We start from the raw sequence: 16,435 nt of genomic DNA, 5'->3' as shown, positions 1-16,435 counted from the left end.
TATACTCTCCCTTTAAGTCAATCCCCAACTAAATAGCAACTGCTATTTATATTTGTAATAGGTTACCTTTTGGAGAGAAAAAAACAGCAACCACCAAAAGAAAACACAGGTGTGACATAGCTGAGAGTTGTGCAGCTATTTAAAGTTTAAATAAATATTTCCTAATTAAAGAATTGTTCTTATCCCATTCTTAGTTTAGCCTTATTATCCACAGCTTTCGTTTCCATTTTTAGCTCTCATACAATTACCTACTGCTAGATAGTTTGACTATGCACCTGATCTCAGAGAAAAGTAAAGCTTATTTATATATAATCCCTATAACTATGAGCCACATATTCGGTTAAACCACACTGTATCTTTAGCTCTGTCATACTTTATTGTCTGTGTTTTTTGGTGCATTTCCACTTAATATATCCAATATTTTCATACCCTGTAGTCCATTTTAAGAGTGGACCTGTATACATGGAGAAATAAACAACAAATAAAAGCATCGTGACTTAGCTGCTGGAAATATTACAGAAGAGAGTGGGAGGTATATATATAGGAAGGGATTTCCCCTCCTCCACATATAATCTCCTCCTCACTTTGTGATCTCAGTCAGCAGAGCTCCTCTATTTTCCATCGTTGACAATCATTTTCATGAGTCTGGGGCAGAGATTAACATAACGACCTCCCTTCCATGTCTAAATACAATCCCTTTTAGGATATTTTTTTTTTTCTTCTTGTCTTGCTTTCTTTTTTTGTCACCCTGCCCCTTATAGGATCACAAGCCACCTCCTTCTGGTTTAGCCGTGGATTGAAAGGAAACACCTACAGCAGCTCTGTCATCTGCTGAAGATCATATTATGAGGAGTCCCATGATCGATCTAATTTAGCTTTCTCACAATCAATAGTCTAATTACCAGCTATGTAAGTTTGTATATGGAATACGACAAAAACTAAAGCAAACACAGCTCAAGCACAGTTATCTGCTGGATTTGTATTTTTTTTTATATGCATCGCTTGTGATTTTTATATCCATAATTGGGAATATAAGGTCGTGTCTCAGAGGATATTTCTTTACGCATGGTGACAGAAGGTTTGATCACCGTTCTGGTGTTCTAAGGGAAGTGCTTGGAGACAGGAAGACATGAAGAGTTTGCAGTGTTTTGGAGTCTTCTTGCTGTCATTGCTTTTAGAGGTAAGGTTTGGTCCCACACTTCCCAGCTGATGCATGGTATAGATAAAATAGTATAAACTTGCTGTTTATGTGAAATATCTTAAACATTCATGGCCCTAACAATATGCCCAACATTCTTTTTTATCCTAGTTATTTTATGTTGTGTATAGTGGTATGGGAGACGTTTAATACAAGTATATACAAGAACTGGGTAGTGCCCAAAGAACTTGCAATCTAAATATAACGATGTGATAGTAGCTTAGCTATGTAAAATTACTGAGGGCGTTGTTTTTAAATCATAGCAGTTGTACATTGATATAGTGTTGTAATAACTAAATGATATTTGATGATTGATTTATTAATAGTTTTTCTGTAGGATTCCTCCTTTAGTTTTCAATTCGATTGCAGTTTTCATTTCTTAAATGCTAAATGAAGTAAATGCTAATATTTCCAGATGTCACGTGTCAATGGTGACATTAGCATTTACTGTACAACAAACTGCCAATAATGAATACTAAATAAAAACAAATTAAAATAAAACAGGCCTCTCTCAAATTACTGTACCTGCCTCATATAGTTTGACAGGCTAATAGAAGACTATTGTTCTAACTACTGTGAAACAAAGAAAAGATTCAGCAATTGAATGGTCTATATTTGGTTCTATATCATTTTAAGACCCTTTTAGATACATTTAAAATTGATATCACCCCAAATGTATTTTTTTAGATATCTTATGAGCTTATTTAAAGGGACACTGAACCCACATTTTTTGTTTCATGATTCAGATAGAGCATGCAATTTTAAGCAACTTTCTAATTTACTCCTATTATCAAATTTTCTTCATTCTCTTGGTATCTTTATTTGAAATGCAAGAATGTAAGTTTAGATGCCGGCCCATTTTTGGTGAACAACCTGGGTTGTTCTTGATGATTGGTGGATAAATTCATCCACCATTGAACAAGTGCTTTCCAGGGATCTCAACCAAACAAATAGCTTAGATGCCTTCTTTTTCAAATAAAGATAGCAAGAGAACAAAGAAAAATTGATGATAGGAGTAAATTAGAAAGTTGCTTAAAATTGCTTGCTCTATCTGAATCACTAAAGCAAAAATTTGGGTTCAGTGTCCCTTTAACATAGGGATTTCATTTTTTTTTTAAATACTGTGAACTATGGTCGATGCTTAGATAGTATTAATCAGAAATATTAGACTGTTGTTTTTTTTTGTTGTTTAAAAAAAAAAAAAAAAAAAAAAGCAGTTCATAAAAACATAAATAATTCTCGGAGAAATACCATGAGCATTTTGAGATTTTTTCATCACAAAGCACATTCATTTTAAATCTTAGGGTAATTAGACTCACTTTTTTTTTTTTAGAATCTTTGCTCTATAACAATGTTAATAAAATGAGTTATATTGTGTACATTTTAATTATTTTCATTGAAATATTTGATCAGTCTAAATGCATATAATGATACAATACAATGTTTATTCATGTTGAAATATACAGCTATGCTTTTGCAAGACAAACTTCAGTACATCATGTATATATAGATACAATATATGTGTGTGTGTGTATATATGTGTGTGTATATATATATATATATATATATATACACACACACACACACACATATATCCATACACATTGATGAAGTTGTAAAATATCACTGCTATTGTCTCCACAGAAACACATGCATTCAAATATATATTCATTTGTATTGCTGCATGTATGCCCAGACAGCTTATTTTAGATCAAATCAATAAAATTGCTGTAATAAAGCGATGCAAATGAAGACAGAAAATGAAACATGGAAACATAGCAGCTGTGATCTCCCTACGGCATTGACCCACTTAGTTTTTCGATATGCGGTGAACCTGACCTATGGCAGAATATTACTGAGTAATATGTTCTTGTGTAGACTTATATATAGTGTAACCTGACTTACAACATTTCCGATCCATAGAAGCATTGTGACTTGTCTTTCTACCATTTTCAATTATTTGTTTTCATTTTAAAGTAGCACACTGTTGCCCTGATTACATTGCACTATGTTCTGTTTGAGACTATTTGTATTTGTTTTTGTAATTTATTCCCTTCCCCTTCCTATAGTAAAGGGATATGAAGCCCCACATACAGACAGAGCATGCAATTTTAAACGACTTTCTAATATATTTTTCGAATATCAAATTTTCTTTGTTCTCTCTGTATTTTTTGTTGAACATCAGGGACGTAAAATGCAGAGCTTGCATATATCTGGAGCACTATATGACAGCATTTGTGCAAGAATGTTGTTCATTTGCAAGATCACAGCACTATTTCCTGCCATGTAGTTTTCCAGACAACTACCTTGGTATCTGTCACCCAAATAATACCTTTTGAATGCAGCAAATTTGATAATAGAAGTAAATTTGAAACTTTTTTAAAAACTCTATGCTCTGTCTGAATCACAAAAGAACATTTTTTGGGTTCATATCCCTTTAACTAACTGCACCCATTGCAGTGGTCTCCTATTACATTATACTCTCTGACCCTTTCATCCCTTTGGTCACCAGTTTTTAAAATATACAAATATATTTAAAGAATGTTGCAATATTAATCTATCATTGGGACAAGGTACAAAACTGGTAAAAAGGAAGCACATTTGATAAAAAAAAGAACAATATTGTGGCGAAAACAATAAAAAATATATTATGCGAAAAACAATGAAACATGGCATAGTTGAAACAAACGTTACAATTTAATGCTCCTACCGTACTTATCAAATACCACTCAGCATTTCTAACACTAGTATGAGGGTTTGGTTATCAGGCAGACTGTGGCTGATTCTAGGGACTTGATTTATCAAGCTACGGCAGACAGTTTGTACATATGCGCCCCTGTCCACTGCACCTCGCCTCTGGCGGACAGCCAATCGCGCGCGGGCAGGAGCTGTCAATCTTCCCGGTCGTACGAAACCGGGGAGATTGAAAGAGTTAGGGAAGTAGCGGTCTGATGACCGCTGCTTGATAAATACGGAATGCAGGTTCTCTTGTGAGAACCTGCAGTCGTATGGGGGCTAAGGCAGGCGAAGCCCTTGATAAATCGACCCCTAGGTATCCCATATGGCAGCTATATTGCACTAGGCAAAAGCAGGATTAAAAATGTGGATATTTGTACAAAATATATTATTATTTGTGGTTTTCACAGCCATACAATTTATATGCACCCCTTAAAGGAACATGAAACCAAAAAAAATATTTTATGATTCAGACAGAGCATGCAATTCTAATGAAGTTTCCAGTTGCTATGATCAAATTTGCTTATTTCCCATGAAATTATTTGTTGAAGAGATACCTAGGTAGGCATCTGGAGCACTTAATGTCAGATTATTGTGCTGCCCATCTAGTGCTCTTGCAAATGGATAACATTCTTGCAAAACTGCTGCCATATTGTGCTCCAGACACGTGCACGCTCCTGAGCTTACATCCCTGCTTAAAAAAGAAAATACCAAGAGAACGAAGAAAATGTAAAAATGTAAATAAATTAAATAGTTGTTTAAAATTGTACGCAGAAATCATGAAAGAAAAATGTGGGTTACTTGTGATGTATTATGATGTTAGCTATCACTTACATGTAAAAGAACAGCTATAAATAAAATGAAAGAGGGTTTAATAGACTTTCCTTCCATTTCATGTTAGTCCTGAGAATTGTAGTAGCATTTGAGAGATATTCTGTGGATGTATTGTCCAATTTACCAGTGGGTGGACATCCAAATATTTCTGCAATCTGAATCTAGTGCTTTGTGTAAGAGTTATACTATAGAGATTTCAGTTAGCTAAAGTGTAATGTGTGCGTCTTTGCGAACTTGACAAGTATGGCGCTGATCCAGTCCATTAAACAAAATAAAAATGCCAGATCACCCATAACCATAACAGTAAGCATTAAATCAGAACAATGCAGCCTTTGAGACAATATTTTGTGGCAGTTTTCTTATTTTTTCATAGCTGGCTTGTGTTTTGAGCTAAACCTTACCGTTTGCACTTCTTTTCTTCTCTTACTGCTGAAAAGGACATGCAACCCAATTTTTCTTTCTTTCATTCTTCAGATAGAATATTCAATTTTAATCCTTTTCCCAAATTACTTCTATTATCTGTTTTGCTTCATAATCTTTGAATCCTTTGTTAAAGGAGCAGCACTACAGGGAGCTGAACACATCTTGTGAGCCAATGTCAAGAGGCACATATGTGCAGCCACCAATCACCATCTAACGTCTAGTAGTGCATTGCTGCTCCCGAGCCTACCTAGGTATGCTTTTCAACATAGGATACCAAGGGAACTAAGCAGAAGTTAATTTAAATAGAAGTACATTTAAATGTTGCTTAAAATTGCATGCTCTATCTGAAATATGAAAGTTTAATGTTGACTTTACTGTCCCTTTAATACAACGTGCACATTGAGTAAATACCTCTCCCATGATGAAAATGAGGCAATGTAGATATAGCGGCAACACACAGAAGTTAGGATTTACAGGCATAATGACAACTTGTCACACTGACCCAGGCTACCAAGCGGCACATCCTCCTCTTAAGGTGCTTTCATGTGCTTCCTCTGTAGACTTTATAGTTTCTTAGCACAATGTTTGATGTGTTACCCTGCATCATAGCTTTCCATTTTAATGCCGGATGATATTTTATAACAGTGCAAGTGCAACTACTCATGTCTGCCCCTTGCCGTCACCTGCCTGCTAGGTCTTGCCTGGTCTGTATGCTTTGGGGTAAATTTATCAAGTTAAGGCGGACAGGGGCGTACATATGTGCTCCTGTGTGCCCCAGTTCACCTCTGGCGGGCAGCAATTCGCTGCCAGAATTCAGCATTGCACAAGAGTGCTATTGTGCGCTCTTGTGCAACACCACCCTCTGCCCGTGCACAGCCAATCACGGCGCGGGCAGGAGCTCTCAATCTCCCCGGTCAGACAAGACCGGGGAGATTGAAAGTCTCCAGCTAAGAGGGGGAGAAGAAGTTAGGAAGCAGCGACCTGATGACCGTTGCTTGATAAATACTGACTGCAGGTTCTCTTGTGAGAACCTGCAGTCGAGCTTAGTGAACGGCTTGATAAATCGAGCCCTTTATGCTCTGCTGACCATTGCTTGCATACTGGGTCTTGCTGGGCATTATTAGCATACTGTGTCCTACTGATACCTGCATGGTTTGTCCTACTAATTTAACTGCATACCATGGCCTCTATTTATCAAGGTCTTTCGGACCTGATCCGACAGTGCGGATCAGGTCCGACAGACCTCGCTGAATACGGCGAGCAATACGCTCACCGTATTCAGCATTGCACCAGCAGCTCACAAGAGCTGCTGGTGCAATGCCGCCCCCTGCAGACTCGCGGCCAATGGGCCGCCAGCAGGGAGGTGTCAATCAACCCGATCGTACTCGATCGGGTTGATTTCTGGCGATGTCTGTCCGCCTGCTCAGAGCAGGCGGACAGGTTATGGAGCAGCGGTCTTTGTGACCGCTGCTTCATAACTGCTGTTTCTGGCGAGCCTGCAGGCTCACCAGAAACACGGAGCTTGATAAATATGCCCCTATGTCCCTTTGTCCATTGCTTGCATTTGTGTTCTGCTAATCATCACCTGTATACTGTGTCTTTCTTGGCCTTTGCCTGCATTTTGTGTCCTTCTAATCATTACCTGCCTACTGTGTCCTGTTGGATACTGTTTGTATAATGTTTCCTGCTGATTGTTACTTGCATACTGCTGTCCATTGTTCGTATAATGTGCTCTGCCATTACCTTTTCCTTCTAGCAATACGTTTGTATCAGAAAGGTAACAATGTAATTTCATAAATGTTCAACAACATACATTAAAAACAATACAAACAATCTATGAACATAAATAATAATAAAGCACACCTCCTCCAGTCATCTGTTTTAGACTTTCACCGTTCCCAGTGTGAGGACCGCAAATTTTCAACTACAGTTTAACTGTCTTATTTGCAGGCCATTCTTTACTCCTTTAGTCGCAGTCAAACTCTGTTGCTCGCTCACTACAGAAGCTTGGAAGGGTCAGAATTAGAGCAATGCGTTTTGACAGTACCGCTGCCCTTGTCATGCGCTACATTACACATGAAACACATTGTTCTTATAACTAACCCGCTTCATGACTCTCAAGGAGTAAATCACTGTTTCTCAACCGCGGTCCTAAAGTACCCCCAACAGGCCAGGATTTCATTATAGCTGAACTAGAGCACAGGTGAATTAATCGGCTGTTTAGTAACCATGGTAACTAACCTGCACTGAGCCGATTATTTCACCTGTGCACTGGTTCAGCTATAATGAAAACCAAGACTGTTGGGGGTACTTGAGGACCGCAGTTGAGAAAAACTGGAGTAAAGAATGGTCTATAAATAAGGCTGCTATACCATAGTAGAGAAAAAGACGTTCTCACACTGGGAACGGTAAAAGCCTGAAATGGATAACTGGAGGAGGTTTGCTCATCTGGAGTTTGCAGCCACAAGGATTCCGGTTTAAGTAAAAAAGTGCACCGTTCCTGTGGTTATTCTATATACTGGTGACAAAGTATCCTTTCAGGGGATCTGATACATTTTGGATAGCTTTCTCCTGCACCAAAGCACAAATTGGACTTTTATGGGCAAGATTTAGCATACTATTCTTCTATATTTGCGCCTAAAAATGCGCACACAATTTAATGCCCCTATTTATCATTCAAAAAATGCACCTAAAATTAGGCAAGTTCGACTGTAAAATTCTCCTACTCTGTTTCCATTCTAATTGGTGCTCAGGTACACAAAATAAAAGGGGTTATTAGATTGTTTTAGTTGTGTTTTCTATAGTACTCCTCATTAATTTGACTTTTTACAAATGTATCACTTCTTTTCTCCTATAGAGGGCTGACAATTCTGCAAATGTGTGCATTAAAGGGACAGTTATTTTAAAATTAAACTTTCATGATTCAGATAGAGGGGATGATTTATTAATATCTGGCGGACATGATGCGCTGTAGCGTATCATGTCCACCAGACATCGCTGACTGCCGACAGCATACGCTGTCTGCATTTAGCATTGCACAGTGGTGTCAATCAACCCGATCCTATAGGTTGATTGCTGTCCGCCGCTCAGAGGCAGCGGATCCAGTTAAGGAGCAGCAGTCTTAAGACCACTGCTTCATAATTGCTGTTTCCGGCGAGCCTGAAGGCTCGCGCGGAAACAGGGGGATCAGGGGCCATTCGGCCCTTGATAATTCGACCCTAGAGCATGCAATTTTAAACAACTTTCCAATTAATTAAGTAAGTTTTTGTTTTAACTTACCACTTGCTGCCATTCCTCCTTTCCATCTCATTGTCCATTCATCTGGATCGCTGGGAGTTCCTGTTTCCCTGGTATCAGTCTACTGGGTGACTGTTTGATCCCAGTTTGCTTCTGTTGCACCAAGGGAGGTGCATCATCAAATGTGAGTACTTTGATTACCACATACACCGTCATTTTGTCCATACAATACTAGGCCATATTGGCATTTTGTATCTGCTTGTACTCTCCACAGATTGCCGACTAATCATTGGAGGTCAGTCTGCTGGGTGACTGCTAATGATCCCAGGCCGCCTCTTCTACACCACTAAGGGTGTCTCACCAAATGTAATTGTGTGATTTTATACTGCTATTTGTCATCATTTTGTCAAACAATATTGGGCCATATGGCGCTTGTGTTTTCTTATGTTGTTAACTTTCCAATTTACTTCTATTATCAAATTTTCTTTGTTGGTATCTTTTATTAAAGAGGAAAACTAGGTAGGTTCATAATATCTCAGGAGTGTGCATGTCTTTAGTACTCTATGGCAGCAGTGTTTTGCAATATTATTTGTATCTTTGTATTACAATGTTGCCATAGAGTACTAAAGACGTGCACACTCCTGAGATATTATGAACCTACCTAGTTTTCCTCTTTAATAAAAGATACCAAGAAAACAAAGCAAATTTGATAACAGAAGTAAATTAGAAAGTTGTTTAAATTGCCTGCTCTATCCGAATCATTAGCGTTTAATTTTGACTTTACTGTCCCTTTAAAATTCTCCATAACTACTGTGGAGAACAGCTTCAGAAATCTATTGTATACCAGTTGTAGAAGCAATGTTAGAAAATAAAAGGGCTCAACAAGGCACACAAATAATATATAACGAAGCGCAATAATATATATATATAAAAGGGCACAAAAAATAACTATGGGGGCAGAAAATAATATATAAAAGAAGGGCAATAATAGAATTGCAAAATAATGAAAACAGATCTATTTCCTTCCTTGACTGTGTTTTGGAGAGGGGCGTTAACAAAGCTATTAAAGTGGGGCTGTAGAAATATTGCTATTGGCTCATATACCACTTACATGGATAATAGTTGCTTATTTTCATTCATATATAAGACGCATATACTTATCCAACTGGAGAACTTTTTCTTTACATCTCCTCAGCTCGCCCATGAAGAAGCGCAACCCCCTCCAATTTTTTTTTATAAATTTGAGCACACAGATGCGCTTCTGTAAAGCTGGGGAGAACCCATAGGACTATTCCCTGGAGAATTCTCCTTGCGCTTGATAAATCTTGTTCTATGTTTTTATAGACTTCTATTGAATCATTTTGAGTTTTTATTATTATTATTATTATTATTATTATTATTATGTAAATGGATTGTTTGTATTGTTTTTAATGTGTGTTGTTGAATATTTATGAAATTAAATATTGCTAACTTTCAGAGATTTACTGAGTCAGATACTTTGTAGCACAATTGTATATTTCTCTTCTATAACTTTTATAGATTTGAAAAGAGTTGAATGTCAGATTTTTGTATAGGTAGAGAGGGCCTATTTATACAATTGTTTTATGTGTTAAAAAGCACAAGGTCCATATTGGTTTGTCTGTTCCTTCTAGCAATAACATGCTGTATCCCATGGGCCATCCTGCAAAAAGGGTATAAACACATAGGGCTAGATTACAAGTGGAGGGCTGATTTATCGCACACCTGCAAACGGGCAAAGTTGCCCGTTCCCTTTATTGCAAGTGGCTGGTTATTGCTACTGTGAGCTTGCGTTAGCATTTAGCGCTACGAAAATTAAACAGGTTAGACCTCTGGTCCCCCACACACACACAATATGTGTACTGCCTTTTTAAAAATAAAAAATTGGAGTATCATTTTTTTTTTTTTAAAATTACGGCACAAGGCAGTTTTTTGGGGCTAAAGTTGGCGGCTGTGGGATGTTAGAAAAAAAAGACACTGAAAAGTGCCTTTACATTGCTGTCTTTGGGAACTGTGTGTTCCCTCTAAATATAGATGTATATGCTTATATACATATATAATTATGTGTTAATATGTCTATATACACATACAAACACATAAATATATATGTTTATAAGCATATACATAGATTTTTAAAATTGCTGCGTGACTTCCCCCCTGTGCTGCGCTAGTTCTCATGCCATGTCTGACTGCATGAGAACGAGGCTCCCGTTGGAGCCTTTGGAACCGTGTTCTTGTGAGCATAATGCTTCCGTGCAATTACAAAAAAGCAAAAGCAATATTTTGCTCTCCACTTGTTATCTGGCCCAAAGTGAATCCTGCTCACTAGAAATATTCCAGAGCTGATTCTGAGCAGATTACAACTGTTTATTGGTGGCTACATGTGTACAGCTTTGTATTGGCTCACAAGCTATGCCAGGAATGCAAAGCATTTTGGCTTTTAAGCATGAATATAACCCCTTTGCATATAGTTACTGTGACTGATACCCCGGCTACCCCGACTGGGTAGCTCCGCCAAACGGGTCCTGCTTCCTCACTGCCGACTGCAGCTATGTAGCTGGCAAGTGACCACAGCCTGTAGCCACCCTGATGCCTGACAGCATCAGTACCCAGGGTCCCACCCTGTGGCAGACTCCAGCTACCCAGACTAGGTAGCTCTGCCTTATGATCCTTCCTCTGCCTGGAACAGGCTGCTATGGAGCCCAGGAAAGTGATTTTAGCTGGAGCCAACCCAAATAACTAGACAGACTAGCAGTCAGGTTAAACAAGAACTGATTTTATTGTAAAACATACACTCCTTTTATACACACAGCTCATCTTGATAACACAAAGGACAATCCCACAATTTTTCCGCCATTCCCGCCCATCCAGACAGCCCGGCACTTCCATAGGAGCCACAGTCTCACATAATCAAAATACCTAGGGGTGGCGGTTTCGGGTGATCCTGGTGGAGCTCTCGGTCCCCAGATGCCACAGTCCAAAAATGCCACAGTCCAAAAATCAGCATGATTCGTTACTGGGGACCGGAGTTACAGTCCGTTGAATTTATGGGGATAGGGATGTCCAGAACCCCCAGTTCCCAAAGGAGCTCCCCTCTGATAATTGCCACAGCTCTTGTCCTCCCTAGGGGCTACCAATCCCCAAAAGAGCGGAGCTCTGGGGCAAAGGGCTGCTGCAGCGACCAGGGGTAAAGTTAACGGGTGTCCTGCTGTCCTGTGGCCGACCGGGAGTTCCAGGAGCCCGGCCAGCCTGAGAGGAGTTAGGCGGGTGTCCGTTGTGAGGCGGCCGACCGGGAGTTCCAGAAGCCCGGCCAGCCTAGGAGGGTTTTCTTGGTCATACACCAGCTCTCCACACAACAAGCAAACAAAAGCATCCAGAGATTGTGGTTGCTCTGAGGAGCCCAAAACCACTGAGAAACAGGGCTGAGGTTGTAGGGAGGGTTGGGGTAGCCTTGCTGTCTGGTATCCGTGACAGTTACCAACAAGTTATGGTATAATAATAAATTAATTTATTCTATTAAACTAGAATTTTCAGCATTTTTTTTTCCAAATGAGTTTTTCTTTACTTCATCAATATGGAGTTGTTTTACAGCAAATTAAACCGGACAAAAGATTAGTGTGGTAATTAAATCCGCACTAAAGAAGAGAAAATAGCTCTGCTGTCCCAGGAGAGTTGAAATGGCACAGAAGATAGGGAAGTGACTATTTTAAAACACCATTTCAACAACAAACATGAAGCCTACATATTTCACTATTGGGAAATCAGGGTAATATACATGTAGTAAACTGAGCTGTAACAGTGATTGTTCCCACAAAACACTGCTAAATGTGCTAACAATCCAATTTACACTCTGCAGTAATAATGAAATTATGTTTCTCACAGAATCTGAATTATATTAAGTTAACAGATTCTATTTAATAATAAAAACGTTACAACATTCTATGGCAATTAAAATGCACATTAGGACATTTAAGTTTTGAAGCAAAACATTTTTACATGGTGAAAAAAACAAAAAAAATGAAAATTGCTTCCAGCAAAAATAGCATTTACTGTGCACAAAGCACGGAGAGAATATGCCTGTATGCTCTCTAATTAGCAGATTGTGTAATGAATTGTATTGGGGTGTTTGTTACATACATAGTTGCATACAATGTTGAAGGACAATTTGCAGAAGAGTAATATAATTAAAGGGGCCCAAAATGTTTGGTTTTATATCCCTTTAACTAAAGAAAAATAATTGTTACTTTTAATAATAACAATTTTAAATTATTTCATTTTACTAAAACAATAAAATTTTAGGCTTCAATTTTTTACTGCTTGCCCCTCCCTCCTCACACTAGTGCAGATATGTTCCACTCCAAAAATTGTCTATTCATTGAGCTTCTTGAAACCTAGTAAGGGGTTCATTCTGTGTACAATAGGATTAAAGTAACAGTAAAGTCAAAATTAAACTTTAATGATTCAGATAGAACCTGCAATTTTAAACAACTTTCCAATGTACTTCTATTACCTAATTTGCTTCATTCTCTTGTATCCTTTGTTTAAAAACATAACCAGGAAGGCTCAGGAGCAGTAATGCACTACTGGAAGCAAGCTGCTAATTGGTGGCTGCACATATATGCCTCTTGTCATTGGCTTACCCAGTGTGTTCAGTTACCTCCCAATAGTGCATTGCTGCTCCTTCAAGAATACCAAAAGAATGAAACTAATTTGATACCAAAAGAATGAAACTAATTTGATAATAGAAGTAAATTTGAATGTGTTTAAAATTGTATGCTCTATGTGAATCATAAAAGAAAAAATTGGGGTTTATACCCATTGAAGGTCTCAACCTTGTATGTTTATTTTATAAGATTTTTGTTGTGAGGAAGAGGCATGTTATTTCTGCAGTCACAAATTCACAGTTTTGAGAACTACAAAACAAAGAATATGTGATAATATATGTTAGATAGAAAAAAAAGGCCCAAAAATAATGTTACAGAAACCTCAAGGAAAGCAGGAGATTATTTACAGATTATTGGAACGAATATACCACTGGCACATGATCGTACACGTACAGACAGTTTTACTGACTGGTGGAAACCTTGTGCAACAAAGTAAATAGAGGCCATATATGCTGCTCTAATGTAAAGTACAGGTGACACAGATGCCTCAATGTGCAGATGACCAACAAGACCTCATATGTGATACCCACAGTCAGACATTAGTATTCATCCTCTTTATTATATTGTATTTATATGAAAACATTTTATTTACTCATCTGAACTCACAGAATAGAGGTTGCATCCACTGGAACTGGGCCATTGGTCCTTTATATATATATATGGTTTGAGGAAGGGGAGTGTGTCCCCTAAACGTCACGCTTGATCTAATAAACTTTTGATTAAAAAGACCAGTGAGTGCCATCCTTCACCTTGTGTACTTACCTGCTGGCACCCTGGCATTGATAAACTTTGTAAGTGGGAGTGCTCTCTATCGTACTATATATATATATATATATATATATATATATATATATATATATATATATATATATATATATATATATATATATATAAAACTTTAGAGTTTTTCAAGCTTTATTTCTTTTAGGAAAAAGCATTATAAAGATTATGTCAAGCTGGGATCTTGTCTGAAAGGTTACCATTGGCTTGCTATTGCTATACTAGGAATAAACTGACACACATAAAAAAAACTTTGTTAGCTATTTTATTTGTATTCCTGGTACACTTACACTGCTTGCAAAGAATATGTGAATGTATCTTTTACGAGTAAGGTAGTGTCCCTGTAGGAATCCCATGGATAATTTGTCTTATTGTTTGTTTGTGATAACTGAACAACTCAGTTAACAGCAGGCAACTGATCCTAATGTTATTAAACTGCCAATTAATTTGAGACTTATAAGAAAACATCTAACCAGATTACCAATGTACATCCATATAAAAGAGCATCTTTTAAACATCTTGGGGCCAATTTATGAAAGTGCGAGCGGACATGATATGATGTAGCGCATCATGTCTGCCGCACATTTATAAATGCAGACGGCATTTATGATTGCACAAGCAGTTCTTGTGAACTGCTTGTACAATGCCGACCCGAGGGGGTGTCAATGAGAGCAGGCGCACAAGTTATGGAGCAGCTTCATGACTGCTGTTTCCGGCGAGTCTGAAGGCTCGCGCGGAAACAGGGGCATCAAGCTCCATTCAGAGCTTGATCATTCGGCCCGTAGTGTTTTTTTGTGCCTTACAAAATATCAAGTAAAAGTTGGTTAAGTTTAAATTAATATTATCTGTTGGGCACTTCCTACTTATGCTAAGGCCAAGGGTTCAGCCCCATCGACGGCTGGTTAGCATGAACGAGCCTGCAGTCAAGATTTAAGAATCAGCGGTCATCAATCTCCACAGATTTTTCTGACCAGGGAGATTGACAACCCCTGCTCATGTGTGATTGGTTGCGCACCGGCAGGGTTGCACATGAGCGCACATGTGCAATGATAAATGTGGGCATTTGCGTTAATTTGCATTTTGATACTTTATATGAATTTTAATGTGTAATGTGTAATATGTCTTTTACTTTGTACTTGCAATACACTTTTTTAAAGTACTTATTTTATAGAGCACTGTAGTGTAATTATATGTCTCTCCATACAGAAATGTAGCATGAGGCCCTTAGTGAGATACACATCTATCAAGGTAAAATTTGCACTTTTAAACAACTTTGCAATTTACTTCTATGATCTAAATCTGCTTTGTTCTTTTTGCACCCTTTGTTGAAAGGCATACCTAGGTAGGCTGAGGAGCAGCAATGCACTACTGGTAGCTAGCTGCTGATTGGTAGCTGCATATGTATGCCTCTTGTCATTGGCTCACCTGATGTTTTCAGCCAGCTCCTCCTTCAACAAAGGATACCAAGAGAATGAAGCAAACTTGACAATTTACATTACTTGAAAATATGCTTAAAATTTGCATGCGCTGTCTGAATAATGAAAGAAATGTTTGTGGTCCATTTAAAGGGATATGAAACCCACATTTTTTCTTTCATGATTAAGATAAATCATGCAATTTTAAGCAACTTTCTAATTTACTCCTATTATCAATTTTATCTTCGTTCTCTTGGTATCTTTATTTGAAAAAAAGAGCTTACATTCCTGCTTTCAAATAAAGATACAAAAAGAACGAATAAAAATTAATAATAGGAGTAAACTAGAAAGTTTCTTAAAATTGCATGCTCTATCTGAATCATGAAAGAAAGAAAAAAATGGGTTTCCTATCCCTATAAGCTATTCATTTAATGTACACTGAAGACAGATTAAAAGTCTTCAAGTAGTATTTGTTCAAATAACAATAAAGGACAGATAGTTTATGTGAATATTTGTATGAGTTATATAGCTAAAAAGTGCATCAGACACTGCTTATTAGGTGAATTCAATAACCTAATGCTGGTGACAATTATATAAGTAACACAACTCTTGAAATATTACAGGATTTTTGCTCAACAGCATTTAAAATGGCAACCTTAAACTGTTCCGCCAAATAGACAAATGAATTGGCTACTTGTTACCTTTTGGCAGCTCTCCATACAGATATCAATATAATGCTTTGCTGTGCTCAGCAGGTCAGCAATAAACATTTGTTTTTTCATTTGTAGGTCAGAGTTTTATAGCAGATGCAAGTTCTGATCAGGAGCATCGGTTTTGGGGGGTCTTTCAGACTCTTAAAGGGACATGAAACCCAATTTTGTTTTACTTTCATGATTCAGATAGCGCATACTATTTTAAACAACAATTTATTTCTATTTTCTAATTTGTCTAGTTCTCTTTGAATCCTTTGTTGAAAAGTATAGCATAAGCTGCTGATTGGTGGATGTACATATATGCCTCTTGTCATTGGCGTTTAGCTAGCTCCCAGTATTATTATTATTATTATTATCATTTATCATTATTATCATTTATTTGTATAGTGCCGCCAAATTCCGTAGCGCTGGGTAGTG

At 37.7% G+C, this 16,435-nt stretch overlaps 1 protein-coding gene across 1 annotated transcript in view; it reads left to right on the top strand.

The window, feature by feature from the left end:
- Positions 1 to 584: 584 nt before the first annotated feature.
- VOPP1 (VOPP1 WW domain binding protein) overlaps positions 585 to 16,435 on the top strand; it is a 306,972-nt gene continuing 291,121 nt past the window's right edge. The window contains exon 1 of the mRNA XM_053714550.1: positions 585 to 1,180. Within this exon, the coding sequence (XP_053570525.1) occupies positions 1,130 to 1,180 (51 nt within the window). The 5' untranslated portion in view covers positions 585 to 1,129. The remainder of the gene's footprint in view (positions 1,181 to 16,435) is intronic.

The sequence above is a fragment of the Bombina bombina genome, chromosome 5 (genome assembly GCF_027579735.1).
Source record: "Bombina bombina isolate aBomBom1 chromosome 5, aBomBom1.pri, whole genome shotgun sequence".
Classification (NCBI taxonomy): Eukaryota; Metazoa; Chordata; class Amphibia; order Anura; family Bombinatoridae; genus Bombina; species Bombina bombina.
The sequence above is the reverse complement of the archived record's forward strand: the minus strand, read 5'-3'. Positions and strand labels throughout refer to the sequence as shown.